General features: G+C 41.5%; 1 protein-coding gene across 1 annotated transcript; it reads right to left on the reverse strand.

The window, feature by feature from the left end:
* Positions 1–48: 48 nt before the first annotated feature.
* prpf6 (PRP6 pre-mRNA processing factor 6 homolog (S. cerevisiae)) lies at positions 49–16,470 on the reverse strand. Its single transcript, XM_030422763.1, has 25 exons — positions 16,235–16,470; positions 15,141–15,303; positions 14,869–14,987; positions 14,652–14,730; positions 14,113–14,289; positions 13,290–13,418; positions 13,080–13,174; positions 12,831–12,987; positions 12,127–12,289; positions 11,252–11,370; positions 10,904–11,122; positions 9,519–9,641; positions 9,312–9,433; positions 9,043–9,181; positions 8,791–8,910; positions 7,662–7,838; positions 7,381–7,514; positions 6,967–7,058; positions 6,629–6,743; positions 6,342–6,468; positions 2,617–4,837; positions 2,150–2,284; positions 1,819–1,875; positions 1,435–1,575; positions 49–589 (listed from the first exon to the last, which is right to left on the reverse strand). Exons 1-21 carry the CDS (start codon positions 16,420–16,422, stop codon positions 4,685–4,687), a joined length of 2,910 nt encoding a protein of 969 aa, XP_030278623.1. The 5' UTR covers positions 16,423–16,470; the 3' UTR covers positions 49–589; positions 1,435–1,575; positions 1,819–1,875; positions 2,150–2,284; positions 2,617–4,684.
* Between the last annotated feature and the right edge of the window lie 385 nt (positions 16,471–16,855).

Consider the following 16,855-nt stretch of genomic DNA (forward strand, 5'->3'; position numbering starts at 1 on the left):
TCGTGCTATTGTGGACACCAAAATCACATCAATCATTTCTACATAGCATTGCTTTAAATGTTTGTTTTATTGCATTACATATACTCCGAAAACATAAATGACAGAAGACAAATTCATGTATAACACACAGCGTACAGAGACAAACATGCTTATTAAAACATGAGACACCTTGGAAAATGTGCATATTCTGACAGAATTTGAATGCATGGTGGATATTTTTTTAGCTTATCTGTGGTTACTATAAAACTGTTCCATAAAACAAGGAGCAATGCTGACATACAAAGTCCGGTGTAGTTTTAAGACACAAAACACTGAGAACTTGACAAGAGTAAACATTCATGACATTGCATGTAGTTTTGTAGTATCCTCTGTTTAAGTGAACTTTCAGGAAGTTCACCGAATGTCTTCATAAGAGAGTAGCACAGGCTTACATGAACCAGGAAGCACGACGTTTTTCTACTTATAGCATATAGACACTTTGAAGTTTCTGCCAACAAGTGATCAGCGCCTTGATGACTTTGATCAACCTGATCCTCTTTCTCTTCTTTCCTCGTATTTTCTTGACAGCCGAACACGAGGCTTTCCTCCCCTGAAAGCACACAAACCAGAAGGATTGTTTATGCAGTTTAGCCAAGTGATCTGCTTTAATTGTGTTCTAATAAGGGTCACGTCCTTAAAGGAAAAGTTCTCCCATAAATTAAACTGAAGTAGAAGGGGGGACTTGTAAAAAAATAAACCACGGCAATGGTTCTAAACAGCTCATACAGCATGATGCAAGTCCCTGGAAGCCCTGAAATCCTAAATTGAATCATAAAGACATCATTTACACACTTTAATCAGTTGAAATTTTCGTCACTGTAGTCACTAAGCTAAAGGCGGACAACCTTTCTGGAAGTAGGGGAACAAGTTTGTTGTGTGTCAAGGGCGCCAATATTGTCCTTCCTCTCAGTTTGGGATCTCAGGCCTTCCAGAGCCTGAGATAATGCAACAAGAGCCCTTGAGAGTCATTGTCTATTTTTTGACATTTTTTAAACAAGTCCCCATGTGTTTCAGTTGTTTGGTTGAATGCTGCAACGCAGTTTGTTGTGAACCTCCAGAAATGTTCTGTGAACCCTGAAAACCTTACCAGATATTTCAGCAGCATGAGACTGAGTAGACAGTGTCTGATTTTTCATTTCTGGGTAAACTTGTCTTTTAAGGAAGTTTATATATCCTCATATAGATCAGACCATCTGTAAACCATTTCCTCCATTTGTTTCTTATTGTAGATTTGTGAGAATTGGTAGAGCAGTAATTTTTTGCTCTTTTCTTTGTTTGTTGTGTCCTTACTTTGCTTGGGGGGGGGGGGGGGGGGGGGGGGGGGGGGGAATCAATAGATATTCATTTAACAAAAAATGGAAGAACGTAGCTAGTCTCTGCTGTCCTCCTCCTCACCAGATAATCAGGGCTGCAGTTGTGAACGATGAGCTGCTCCATGCTCTCCAGTGGCTTCTCCAGGTCAGACTGCTGCTTGCCACCCCTTTGACACCGCGTCTGCTGTGTCATACCATAGATGGAAACCAGGATGCGACGAGCCTGCCATGAGATGGATGTGAAGAAAAATTAAACACAAAAGAGTTTTAAATATCATCCTCCGGCTCATCCGTGGATGGCACTTCACAAGAAATGTAAGTTACAGTTCATGGTTCCCTTAGGACATTATTATTTTGCCGTTGCCTTCATTGTGACATCCACAGAGTAACCATATGATGTCAGATGAGGACATCATCATTACCCTGTCCATGGTGCTGAAAGCGCACGTAGTATAGTGCCATTTACCTTTCCTGAGGGACAGGGGTCTCTCTCTTTGGAGGTATTAATGGAGCCAGTTAAATTCTGCAAAAGGACAAGCAACATGGTTTTATTTAAAACAATGTTTGAAAACATTTTATTATTATTATTGTTATTATTATTATTATACAAAAAATAGCTATAGGCTTCAATGGTGCAGTAACAATTGTGGCAGTCTGTCACAGGATATCCAAGCACTCCCCCCACCACATGATGTTGAAGAACAGCTGCAACATACAGCAACTGCAGTAAACTGACACTGAGATCGTGAAGTGAGCGAATTAGTACATACAAAATGTCGGCGACACTGCTATCATACCAGATTCTGAAGCTCAACGAAGATGACCTCTCTGTAGGAGCCCAGGATTTCTTTATAGTTACATCTACGTTTACCACAAGAGCTGGCCAATAAGAGAACCACCAGGACACTACGGAGTAGAGCTCCGGTCAGACACTATGAGACAGAGAGAGAGAGAGAGAGAGAGAGAGAGAGAGAGAGGGGCGTTATAATAGATAATATGTAAAAAATTAATCAATCAATGAGAAAGAAATGCGCGTGGATCAGTGTCCATTTGGCGCCGACGCACAGTGCGCCACAGCGCGTTGAAGCATCCGTCGGTTTCCAGCTGTCTGCAGCACAGATCATCACGACTAGAATGAGTTGTCCCATTTTACAATACAGCTGTGTACACAGACATAATCGTAAAGTGCTCGACTCCCAGCAATATCCCATAGCAGCTCGTCTGCTGCGTGAACACGCACCAGATGTGGAAAAACCGCACATACCATTTATCATGTTCTGCTGCGGGATCCTCAGACGAGCAAAGCCATCTCTGTCATCAGCAGGGAGATCCAGGCAGTCACTGCTCACCCGACCGCGTTCATTGTCTGCCTTCTTTTCTCTTTTTTTCCCCTTTCACCTAGTATTCTGACACTTCCTCCGCTGGATAGGTTAACGCGGTGGCGGGTAGACTTCCGATGTGGTGCTACGTGGTTTCCAACATCACCAGAGCCACTGCTGCTCCAATTTCCTTCCCGGTCATGGATTGCTGACACTGAGCTTAGGATTTCACCAAACTCCAGTCCGATCAAGTCGAGGAAAAAACTTCTGCAATCAATCACTCAGCTTTCATCCTTTCGGTTTCGCTGGAAAGCCGTGATGCAAGTGAGGAGGGGTGTGAAGGGCGCGGGCGTAATCTGGTGGATGTTTTTTTTATTGCAAAGCGCCTTTTTGGCACACATTTCAAGAGTGTATATGATACTGTGGTCTAAAGTGATTTCAGCCAAAACAAAACAAAAGGTAGTAAGTTACAGTGAAATCCCCCACAGAGAAAAAAAAACGCCACAAAGCTGCCCATGCATGGGAGGATTGGTTTTGGTGAGACTGTGGGAAAACTCATCTCACAAAGACTTGAACTGTGCACTCTGAGTTAGAATTGACATTCAAAGCACAACAAACCATTTTATAACAGGACTTGTTTGGAACAAACACGGAATGCTGCGATAAACTGGGTCGTTTGTTTATTGGATGCCTGCTAAGTATTTCAACACATTTCAAGCAATCTAAGTACAAAAAAGAAAGTTAATCACTACAACATGAGAAATCATGTGATAGTTCTTGATGACAAGGAGTTTATATACACCGCTAAACAGACGGAGCAAAGTCTGGACCTCTTACAAGAAAATCCCTCAGAAATAGAAACAGAGATGATTTCATATTTTCTGATGATAACAAACGCTCACTCAATGTCCAAAGAGTTCTATTCAAACATACTGTAAATCTGGAATCAGCGTGTGTGTGTGTGTGTTCGTGAGCACTTCTCTGTCACAGTATTCATTTTCATTTCTGCTTTTTTTTCCCAGCCTCAATGACTGAAATCTGATTCCTGAAACCAAACGGCAAAAAAATTGAAGTCAAAGTGAAAACAAACCTACAAAAATCACCCTGATTTAGTACAAATATAAATTGATCCACCGCCTCTTAAGTGTTAATCCTCTTTACCTTGCAGCCAGATATTAGGGTTCGCCTTACATGTTGCGTGGGGACACATAGCTGGCACAGAAAAACACCGACGGGACCAACAGCATGGCCAAACAACATATTAGTGAACACGGGTCCAAAAAACAAAAGGTATCTGTCACAAAGATTAAATTAAAGCCAATTTACATATTCATCAATTTAATCTGCACTTCAGTATGATAAATAGATTTCTCTTATTGAGAATTACACAGCAGTTAACTGGATGAATCACCAGGTGCAACTATTTGGTAATGTTGCAAGGAGGAGCAGAACGTAGGGAAAAAAAGAACTCAGAGGAATGAGTGAAACAAAGTGGAGGAAAGTGTTAAAGTCTAATGAGACCAGACCATTGTTCCAAACAAGCCATCTGCCCAACATCAAGCAGTGAGGTCAAGCTCAAACTGTGGGAATCTTTTCTGTAGCAAAACACAGTGAAATCCCAGAGGACAACCTGCCAAGTCAAAGGCCAGACCCCCAGTCCGTTTGTCCCCATGCTACGTGACAGACATCTGTAAATACGACCACTTACCACCATTTATTCACTTTAAGACGGTGATCAGTGATGGGTTTGAGTTTTATATTTGTAGATCTGGTTTCACTTTGGCACATTTTCCGCTGAAAATACACAAACTGACTCACTTTTGTAAGAAAAACAAAACAAAAAACGAATAAACTAAAACATGAAAAAGGTGGGGTACATGTGAACACTGTATCTGCTGCAGATGAGTAAGTCCTGGTAGAGAACAACAGTTGAGCATGTCCATATCTGTTTCCTGCTAGACTGGTGACTGCCAGAGTCTTCCAGGTGTTCTCAGTCAAACGTTTTCTCCAATCTCAGAATGTGTTCTTGATCTTGCTGGCTACCTCTGCTAAGATCTCTCCCGTCTTCTTCTGCCAGTTCAGAACGTGTTTGGACTCGGCGCACCACAGCTCCCCGTGGCGAGGCTCGGCGTTCTCACAGCGCTTTCGCACCTCTTCCTGTTGTTCCTGATGGATGCAGAGCAGTGAGGTTACACAACCATAACATGCACAAGCCTCAATGCCAACACACAGATACTGTTTTTTTGGGAGTGACTACCAACTTTATGAATGAGTGAAAAGCAGTGATGTGTGTCGCAAACTAGGTTATGGCGGCAACACCATGTACTTAATAACACATCTTGCAGAATGCCAGAATGTCTGGCAGCAATTTATCAGTTAATCTGTCAGGCTCTTCCATCTTACAAACCTGGTACATTGACAGAAAGCACCGCAACACAAGAACACAGACGGGTAAGAAAATGTGTTGCCTAAGGCTTATTCATGGATGAACTCCTCTCCTTAATACTTCTCAATAGTTTTGATGTTCGTCCACAACAGCTCTTAACAATGCACTATTGTTAAGATTCTAAATTATACAATAATAACATAAACCAGCCGCAGCAAAAGCTGCCAATCAAAGCAACATCAAAGGTTAACTTCACCACAAGTGTCTTTACAGGTCTTGGGGAGTGCTGCTGCATGTGTTTAACAAAGTTGTATTGAGCCATTTGTGGCTAAGTGGAAGCTGCATGTTATCGGATAAAATGCCTCCAGTGATGTCAGTCAGTGGTAAATTGCATTGTGGGTAATATAAGTGGCCTGTTGAAAAGGAAGAAGATTGCATGGAATAAAAAAGGTGTTTTTGGTTCCGCTGTATCCATTTTGGTTATTTGTATACCAACTTCCCATAATTAGCAAACAGTGTTAAAGGAGTGCAATGATAGACCAGTGGACTGCTTTTCAAACCTCAAACCCACAGTGCAACTTTGCCACTGAGTGAAACCGCTGGAGGAAATCAGATTACATGCAACTTTGTCTGGATCCACAAAAGGCTTTATACTACTTTTTTTTAATTTTACATATGCAGTAGTTTCCCCCAATACATAACAACATACTTTTACATTTGTAAAATTGTTGGATTTACTCTTTAAATAAACCTGCATTTGACTTCAGAATGCCATTCTCCATCAAAAGCACTTCACTCCAACAAACCAACAACCAACAACCAACAACCAACTATCTCATGACTGCATCTTCAATCATCTTATCTAGGTCAACATACAGATGTCTTTATCTTATTTATGTTTTCTGTATATTGTCACTGCATGCATCAGAAGATGGTTGTGGTCAGTCCTGCTCAGATGTGTATTGTTCTATCATGTTGCTTTCATGGTTGTATATGTGCGAAAACAGGATTTGTTTTTGGTGTATTATTGTTCTGATATCATTGTTTCTTATTGCTTTGCCCTTTTTATGACATCTTCTATTCTTTGTTGTGCAAATGTTATCACTTTATAGTTTTCAATTATTGCCAAAGGACCGCAGTTGAATATAGGTCAACTGTCCACAGAGGCACATTTACAGCAATGCTGATTATTGTGTGTTGTCCTTGTGAACATTGAAGACTGACCTCCACAAAGTGGCACAAGCTTTATACCCAGAAAAAGACAGACAGTGATAGGACCCTTACCTCTGTGCCGTGCTGCATTTCAAACTTGTAGAACAGAGCCCAAGCATCTCCCAGGTCTGGCTCGATCTTTACTGTCCTCAGGAACCACTCTCTGGCTTTGGTGATTTTGCGCTCACTCCAGAACAACCTAAAAGATTGCATTTGAAATTAATACAACTTGTTAAATACACTTTATAGCTCAGACTTCAGAGATAGAACAATATCATATAATCAAGATTTGCATTCACAGCAGAGGTTATTACTGAGAAAAAAAAGAGTAGAAAACAGTGAAAAGATTGCTGTCATACTTTGCCACAGCGAGCAAGACATGGGGATCATGTTCACACTTCTTCAAAGCATCAACACTCTTAGTCTTCCTCTGGGGTCTGGCCTCCAAGAACACTGCCTCAGCCCACAGGATACCTTGAAGGAAGGAAATGGGCGCGGGATAAAAACAGGGCACTTGAGATTACAGGCACATTCACCAGGTTATTGAAAAAGAATATCCTATGTATATAAAGGAGTATAAGCAGAGGTAATGTCTCTGTTGTTTTGCCAACTTATTTTACAACTCCAATTTAGTTTTTACTGCGACTGAAAGACTACGCACGGAAATTTCTTCCCAACAGATGAAATATATTCTCACCTGAATTGGGGCACTCCTGCAGGGCTTTGGCCATCAGGGTGTTGGAGATGTTCTTCAGTCCAGCCCGGAACTCCAGTCGGACTGACTCCAACCTGGTTAATATGATAAGAGAATAACAATCTTTGAGGCAAAGATTTACGTAATTAAGTCATTATTATCATCAGAGTGGTAGAATAATTTAACACTGATCCCAGTTTGTGCTGTTGTCAAAGAAAAATGTAATACATTTTGAAAATGCCCACTTTGGACATGTTGTTTAGTTTTGGAAAGCAAATTAATCATTACTACAATACTTTCATACATACATGCTTACTAATATATACATTTCCATTGTCCATTTGCAAACCAAACAATCAATGGGCAGCTGTGTCTGGTACTGTGCCTGTATTTCCTTCCCCCTTTAAATTTCCTCACCATAACTCAGGACTCTGGGGGTTCTTCAGTCGTGCCTTCTCCAGGATTGCTCTCGCTCTGGTCAGCTGTCCCACTCTCTCTTCAAGATGAGACAGCAGCAACCACAGGGGCACTGAGTGAGGACACTTTTTCAGCTGCAGAAGCAAACAGATTGACCATTTTAAGATGAATCAGGTAGGAACCCTTTTTGTTAAAACACGTGGTAAATAAAATGCAACTCCTTTTGTTCCCTTGCCTATGTAGTTATGAGAACACCCAAATAACCACTTCCAACAACTCACCCCCTGGTTGTACGCCTCTCTGGCCTTATCCATGTTTTCACACTGCTCTTCTATTTGGCCTCTCATCATCCACAGTTTGGGGAAGTCCTCATAATGTTTCAGGGCCTCTGTGCACAACTCCTGGCCAGCCTCTATGTTTCCCAACACCCACTCCAACTTAACGGACTTCATAAATACCTGTAGAGATTAAAAACCCACAAACACACACACAAACACACACACACACACATACACACACAGACACACACACACACACACACACACACACACACACACACACACACTTATCAGCTAAACAATATGTTAAACAGGACCCATGACCTGTTTTTACTTGCAATATACTTGACATGAGGTAGCATTATTAAAAACAATTTGTAATACCTGTATAAGCACCCATTTATGCAAGACCTTTACTGGATTTCCAATGTGTCAAATACCAGGTTCCAGGGGCATAGCCTAAATGCTAAGCTGCTTCATTAACACCTGTCAGTTGTCTTATCTGGCAGGTCAATCAGTACAGACAACATTAAAGTAGGTTCTCTTAGTCATAACTGTCAGTAAATACAATGAAGATAACTAAAAGGAGTGTAGCCAGGTCACCTGACAGAGAGAGTGATCATTTAAGAGCCCTGCTGACAGCATCAGTCGACCTGAGTACCACTGACTGTTTAGAGGTGTAGAAACCTGCAAGCCTAAACCTGAGATAGACAGCATGTTTGTAAAGATGCCTAAAGTACTATGCACTACCGAATTATTATTTAACACTGGCCTCAGACCAGAGAATAAAACAAGATAATCAAGCCACCCCTAAAACATGGGTCAGAGCTCAATTCATACTACATTACATAATGACAAACAAACTGTACTGGTACACAGGGTCATGAGAGGATAATTAGAGTGTAAAAGGACAAAACAGTTCAAATAAACAGACAATCTTCCGCTGTGCAAAACAACAACTGAAAAAGCTGGTAAATTTCTGTTAAATTTGTCATTTATCTTTTTAAACTATTTGATTTTTCAATGTCTGCTACTTTTTGTTATGGATCTTAATGAGAGTGTGAAACAGGAAAACCTCTCTTTTCAACTTTCTCTCTCACACACACACACACACACACACACACACACTCACCCTGGCTGTTGGGGCACTGCTGCGGGCCTTGGCCAGCAGGCGACGGGCTCTTTCGTACTCATTGTTCTCAGATTCCAGCTTGACAGCAGCCAGCCAGATCTCTTCACTGTTTGGGTTAGCCTAGAGGAGTGGAATAAAAGAGGAAGGACAAATATAGAGCATGAGGAAAGGAAAGAGGAAAGACGAGAATTGGACACAAGCTTGCATGAAAGCTATGTGAACAAGTGGAAGTTATCATAATCTCATCATCACCTGGAAGGCCAGAGCAAGGATACTTCTGGCTGCAGGAACATCCTCAGCCAGCCACTTGGACTTGGCCCCCATCAGCCACAGGACCTCTGCCTTGGGGCAGTGAGCCACAGCTCTTTGGAGCAGGGCCTCCAAAGACTCTCTGAGAGATGCAATGAAACATGGAAGAACAATGGAGGGGAGGAGCACAGAAGTAGTTGATTAGGCACATGAGATAACACAGGGGAAATCACAACTATTGTTTTCTAAATTTAGAAACAAAACCTGATCACCTGGTGCCGTTATTTTTTTCAAAGTAGGCCGCTCTGAGCCAGACACTCTTTTTACTGGGGAACACCTGCAGAGCATGGGCATAGATGGCCCTGGCACACTCCAGTGCCCCATGAGCCACACACTGAAACATAACAGAAAAGCATTTAACTTATGCCATACGAGTATGTCTGAACATGGCCTTTGTACAAAAACAAATCAGTACTTACACTATCGGCATCCTCCATCCAGGTATGTTTGCGGTCCTCCTCCTCAATGCCGATCCCTATGACGGCCCTTATCACTGCTTGGCAGGTAGCCACACTGCCTGCTTTGTCACACTCCTCTGCATCCTGCAGGACAAAAACAAACATTTAGGAGGAAATTGTGGGTGGCAAACTGAAAGAGAAAGTAAGATAATTGAGGTATGAACTACTGACCCCAATAGTAGTCAGTGAATTCAATGATATAAATGATGGAGCCATTGAAAAAAACACCTGAAATATCAGAAACAAATGTCTTCTACTACTGAGACAAGAAGCCCTTATATGACCCAAGATTACTGATAGATATCCAGTTTATGTAGATAATTCATCTTTTCATGATAGATGGCTCAAGGTCCAATCACACACAAAAGGATTGATTTAAGAACTGCCAAATCCTGTCATCTGAAGCTGACTTCTTGTTGGTATGCTGGCAAACGGCCATGATACACCTACCATAATCACCACATACTTTGCCGGAGGTGGTAAGAGATAAGATTTCAAGGGGAAAAGAGGGGGATTGCAGTGAAGGTTATTGATTGCAAAACAACTGTGAGCTGCAATTAACAAAATGTCAGTCACAGTGCTGGCTTGTGTTCTGCTGCACCCAGATGAAAAAGCAGCTTTTCCAAAATATGCTGGCACACATTTAAAGTTGACGAACTTTTGACGCAATCTCTTCTCCCTCAGTGCCAAGGTTGGATGTCTCAGTCAATCATGTTTTGACCTGATAATTTGCAGGTTTGTTAAAGTTTAGTGTTTTGGATCCAAATGGGAGCTTAGAACCTCTCTTAATATAATGCAATCTAATCAAAACAGTATTGTCACTTTTTAAAACAATGCCTCAGTACTTTTACGTTTCCTTTCATGAAAGTATATTAATTTCTTTTGGCCTTAGGTAACTCAGTTACTTACTCTGTCAAGGTTTCCCTCTCCCATAAATAGCTGCAGAAAGCCTGCAAAGTTCAATGCCAAGCTCTATACCCTGCCTCGATACAATCAAGTATTGAAAATGGCTTGTCATTGGATACCAAATTTCATCTCATCAGTGTGAGTCAGCCAGTAAGCATTCAGCACCCGATTTATGCCAAGACCCAATAGTGCTGGTGATTGGCTGTCTCGAGGCATGCAGGAAAAAGCCTAGGTCACGCCTGGAGAAGGGGATTACCACGTTTATGTGTAATGTAATCATTTAAAAAATGGATTTCATAAAATTGGTACCGAAAAAGCATTATTTAGGAACCCATGTCAAAGTAATGGTATCACATCGGTACGGGCCTTTATATTTTATAGGGTACTGATACCCAGTCCCACTCTATGTTTTCAAATCAAACCACGAGACAAGAACAGACCTGTATCCACTGCTCCCTGTTGATCTCCACGCCATTGGCCCGTAGAGAAGTTATGGCTCTGTCAATGATCTTCTCCACCATCTGAGTGTTGCCATTGGCCTCTTCCAACTTGGCAGCAGTGATCCAGATATGGCGATCAGTGGGGATGTTCTCTCGAGCTTTGTTCAGAACACGGCGAGCGTTTTCATACGTCTCTAAGCGGGCCAGTGCCAACCATAGCTATGAAGGACACACAAAAATATTTAGACATAGAGAAAGCTTCATATGTTGCATTGCACTGGGTGGCATCCTGTTGTATGAGTTTCTTTCATGTCTGGGGGATGAAGTAACAGAATGTGATAAGTGTACCTCCACACTGGTAGGGCAGCACTCCACAGCTCTGCTGAGCATGATCCTGGCATCCTCTTGTTCCTCCAGCTCAACAGCTGTCTTCCACAGTCGAACTGATTTTGACACATTCTCCAGAGCTACATGGGTAACAATTACACAACTATTAAGTCACTTCATTGACAATCTTCTTTCCAAGAGAGAACCATTAGTGAACAGTTAAGTGTGTTGCTAAAAAGCAACTAATTGTCACAAAAACAACATATTGCCAAATACCAGAAATATATTTAACAATAATAAGATTGGCAATGCATATACAGCAGCAAAGAAGGATATAAGACACTTCAATTAACACACATCCAATAAAAACAAACACTACATATCCTTCAATAGTAGTACAGTTCAACAGAGTCTGGGTAAGAAGTAAAAATATTGTGTATGTAATGGAGAAGTAGAGCAGAGGCAACCGAACATGTAGAGGCGAAGACAGCTCCTTCCACAAAGGAAGCTCCCCATTCATAACTGTCAGTGGAGTATGCTGCTGGGAAATATTGGTGTGTGTGTGTGAGGGCATTGACATGATGGTTCAAACAGGGTGCCTGGCCTTGACGAGAATCCAGAATTGCAGCTGCCAAATGTAACGCTTATGAAATCTTTTATGCAGTCTTATGTGTGCAGGGAGGGACTGAATTAGTTCTGTGTGGTGCTTTTATGAGACAATGGACAGATGATGATTGGCTTTGAATCTCTGCCCAGCAGAAATTATTGTCTTCCTTTTGGCAGGGTTATTGTGACACATTCATTCATATACACACTGCCGGTGAAGGCACACAATACCAAGACAAAGTTACTTCTTTTAAGTCACTGTTACAACTGATAATATCCAACACTCTTACCCTTCCTGAGGACTCGTTTCTTGGCTCTGACATCTGTCTCCAGCTCTGCAGCTCTGATGTAGATGCGGACAGACTGTGGCAGGTGGCGCACGGCCTGGGCAACCACGGCTTTAGCTGTGTCACCAGGCTGGAGCCTGGCTGCCTCCAGCCACACATCCTCACTCTGGTGGGCAGAGAGAAATGCTTATTTCAACAGGGGGGCCAGGACCATTTTCACAATTGCAACTTATCATGACATCAGACTGTCATCTTGGATTTTCGATATCATTATGATGTTATATGGCATAAGTGTTGTCGTTCCCTCATTTTCTGAACTTACAAGACTGACCACTTGTTCTAATACTTTGCTTTAATCTCCTATTCTTTATGTTAATATTCTGTGAAAGCAACAATTGTCATCCCTATAATATTGTTGAAATATAGGTAAAGGGCTTTTGGCCAATAAAAATGAAAATGCTTTTGAAAAAATCTCAAAATATTAACTTGTATAAAGTGTATTGCTTTATAGCTTAAGAATATTGCCCTAACCAAACCCTAATGTAACCAAACAGCTGGCAAGGCAAATTGAAACGTCTGATACGATCATTAATGTTGGAGATTGAAAAAGCTTCTTCCTCATAACATACATCAACAACAAGCAACACAAACAAATCAACTAACTATAATCGAACTAATGACACATACAAGCGTCCACCATTCTTTACCTTAACACACATCTCTGTGCCTTTCATGATCAGGTTCCTGGCCACCTGCAGTTTGCCAGTCACCTCCTCGAGCCTGGCAGAGGCAATCCAAGCAGGTGGGTGATGGGGATTGGTCTCCCTCACTGATTTCAGCAGCAAACGAGCTTTCTTGATGTCACTGGACATGCGGAGACAAACATATGTCAGACACTCACACAACAATGCATTCAACACAAACAGACCCTGCTTGTGCAGGCATGGTGTCTCTACCTGATGTCTCCTCCATGTGTGGGGATCATTGAGTTGAGATCTGTCAGATAACCCTTTGGATCCACTACAGTCTGTCCGCTCACTGAGTCAGACACCTGAAGATACATAAAAGACAACCACAGGTAAGTGAAAGTAATAAAACCTGTGTACAAAGACAACACTAGCAGAGTATAAATATTAGAGACGGGGTTAAGGATGACAATTAGTTACCTGGCTGAGCCTCATATCCATCAGAGTGTTCCTGGCCTGACCGATTTTTCTCATGTCCAACTCTCCTGTACCTGGTGTCATCAAGCCGGGGGTCATGCTTCCTGGATAAGGTGTGTTCAGACCTCCAAGCTAGTGCAGAGAAGAAACAATAATAATGGAGAGGAGCATTACTCTCTCTGTGAGAGTTGTGTTACAGCACGGTGAAAATACTTGCGAAACATACGCTTAGATCATGTAACACTCACCACTGTAAATGATGCCTGTGAAAGTCTCAAGTGTGAACAAGACTGCCTTCTGCTGTAAAACTGAACTATACTGAGTGGTGGTACATTTTACAATTTAATTATAATGAAAATTCCAAAAAAACAATAACCTTTTAAATCAAAAGGCCATGTTTCCAGTTATTTTCAATGTAAGCCCTGTGTAATGAAAACAACTTTCAAGCACAATGAATAGGACCAGTCAAATTGCCTAATTGTGAAATGTTACGTGCCAGAGAGGTCACACAATCAATATCAGAATTAGGTGTCTGTTTACAGTAAGCAAGTTTGTTTTCATTCATTTTAAAAAATATCTTTAATAGATATATCAATCTTAATTCCAGTATCTATCAAAACCACTGACATGATATTTACACTGAGATAACATGATTGAATGGATAAAAGGAGAAGCATTTACAAACTGCACTGATTGTAAAACCTGAGTGATCTGCTTCTTTGCACTGAGATATCCTGACTCCTGCTGGTGCAGGCTGACACTACATCATGTATGTTTTGATGTTGGTGTCTGCAGTATGTGAATATGTAGTTGTATGTATACTGACCCCTTGCAGAGGGTCAACAGTGGTGTGGTTCTCTCCAGTCTGCAGGTGTTTGGAAAAGAAGCTGTCGGGGACAGGAGTGAGTTTTTCATAGCGGGGATTTCTCTGGCGTTTATTCCTGGCATCGCCAACCTCAGGGATGCTCAGCCACTCCTCTTCTGACACCTCTGCCAATTTCCTCTGTGAATAAGAGAGAGAATTAAGATGAACAAGGGAGTGATTTTAATAAACTTGAAATGTCAGCAATGTTTAAATTTCTCTCTGATCACATGAGAATGCAGACTAAATGTTGTTACTTAGAGGGCATGGATGTCCGGGGAGATTGATTTGTAAAATTGTGTAGTGTTATCAGTGTGCAACATTCCTCTCATTTATTGATTCAGCATAGACGTAGACTCTTTGTAACAAACTAAAGCAGCACACTGCTTGTGAAAACTTGTACAAGTCACAGGGGAACAAAGGGGACAGTAGAGGAATATTCACTGTGATTACAGGTTGTAAAAAAAAGTCAATAGTTTAGCGTTTTGCATGCAGTTCTGTACCTTTAGATCTGAGAACTGCTGCTGGATTTTTGGTCGCTCCATACGATACTTCTCAATTTCTTCCTTTTCTCTCAGCTCCCTGAAAATACACAAGAAAGGTTTCAAAATCACAGACACACAGTGTCAAGTGCACAGGATGTCAAACAAAAAGCTGTGTAAAACTTGAGAGAGGTGTGCTTGTTCCTTAAAACGCAAAATAAACATATTTTTTAAGAACCTTCTTTCTTTGCGTCTTTCATCCATCCTCTTGTCCAGTGCTGCATAAATAGCATCTGCTTCTTCATCATCCTTCTCATAGGGCCCACTGGAGAACAAGCTGCCTGCGTATCCATTAAACTAAAAGAAAAAGGCATCATAATGTGATAAGAATGACTAAAGAATCGTATTTGCAGAGTAAACATTTTTCAACTTTAAATCTTTGAGTGGGTGTATTAAGGCCTTACAAACAGCCCTAGTAACAAGTACAAAATACAGTCCATTCATAGGCACCTCATCATAATTTGTGTCGTTCAGATCTTCATCATCATCATCCTGGTTCTTTTTCATTTGGTCCCCAACCGTCCTCTTCCCTGGGGGAGCATGTCGGTCATCCACTGGATCGTTGGCATCACGAGCAGGACCGATATCAGATCGGGTGGTGAAACCAGTTGCACTAAAGAGAAACAATTAATTCAAAAGTTACACACATAAACATTGGTAGACTTTTGATTAACATGCGTGGTGAGTGCATCACCAGCTGACAATGGTTGCAAAGCAGATCTATACTTTTAAGCAACCACTTTGGTCTTCTTTTTGTGATTAAAGTTTAATTTTTCATAATTGGTTATGTTGAGTATGGCAGCAAATCTTCAGTGTTAACAAACATTGACTTTAGGGCTGCACGATATTCTCAAAAGGTGATGTTGAGATTCTTTTAACAGATATTGCAATTAGGCCATTATTTGTGATATTTCTACATGATTAAATATCACTATTTTAATTATAATTAAAAAACTAGTAGAAATCATGATGATGTGGCATTTCTCCCACTCTCCGCCAAAAAAAAATGTTTTATTACACCTGGAGAACTAGTCTGTAGGCCAGAAGTCCTTTACAGCACTACAACATTTCATGAAAACACTGTTGTGAGACACACTTTACATGTATTTAGATTATTTTCCGGTCAACTGTCCAGCTATACTTGACACTGATACATTTAATGGAACACAAGTACAGTACTCGTGTTTATCTATATAAAGAATATATAGTATATATAACACATACATTTAGATTATATTATATATAATTTACACATATAAATAATATATTTATACACACATTCATCAGCTACCTTACAAAAACGCTTTTATCTTTTAATCATTTTCAGGGGTTAGATCATGCTGCCATGTCAGGCACTTTGCAGGCAAACTGGACCAGACTTGACTACAGCTTAAGTCTTTTCTCATCAGCTTAGTTGACAGCACACGCCTATTACGATGCAAGATACTTTGCTCAGCCACCAACTTTATCTGCATGACAACAACCTAGCTAACAAGCAAGACAACTAGCCGTAGTTAGCGAGCTAGCTTGGCACGTTAGCTTACCCTCTGCCCAGACCGGGGACGTATCCGAGCGGGGCGGGCATGCCCAGAAACGGCTTCTTCTTCTTCCCCATGAGCGGAGAGGCGAGGGGCATCACTGGGGGCCCGCCGCTTGCCCCCGCCGCCCCGGCGCCTCCCGCAGACGACTTGGAGACAATTTTCGTCGCTTGTTTCCCTCCACCGCTGGCCATCGTTGCACCGACGAGAGAGGACTCACTGCCGGATGAACAACAGTCGCACTTCCGGTCCAAGCAGACAGCGACCCTGTGCTTCTCGAAACTTCCGCCGACGTTTGTTACAGCGGCCCCCACAGGACAGGGAGGATCACATGTACCTTCTCTTCTTTTATCATATTCATTTAACTTTCAAATCATTCGTGTTGTTTACGTAAAGTGCTCATTCTCCATCTTTCGCACCACGAAGGTGTTATTTAGATAAGCTCCTTAGGATATTTCTGCATGTTTCACATTAATTATAAATAATTTTACATTTCGACTTTTGCCACAGGAGGGCGCCACATCCCGAAAAATTAAAAGGCCCACTGAAACACAGCAATCAGTCACATTTAAAGCAGACCTGCAGGCTTGATGGATTATTATTCCTGATGGGACTTTTTGCAGTGAG

Source organism: Sparus aurata, chromosome 7, assembly GCF_900880675.1.
Source record: "Sparus aurata chromosome 7, fSpaAur1.1, whole genome shotgun sequence".
In the NCBI taxonomy this organism is placed as follows: Eukaryota; Metazoa; Chordata; class Actinopteri; order Spariformes; family Sparidae; genus Sparus; species Sparus aurata.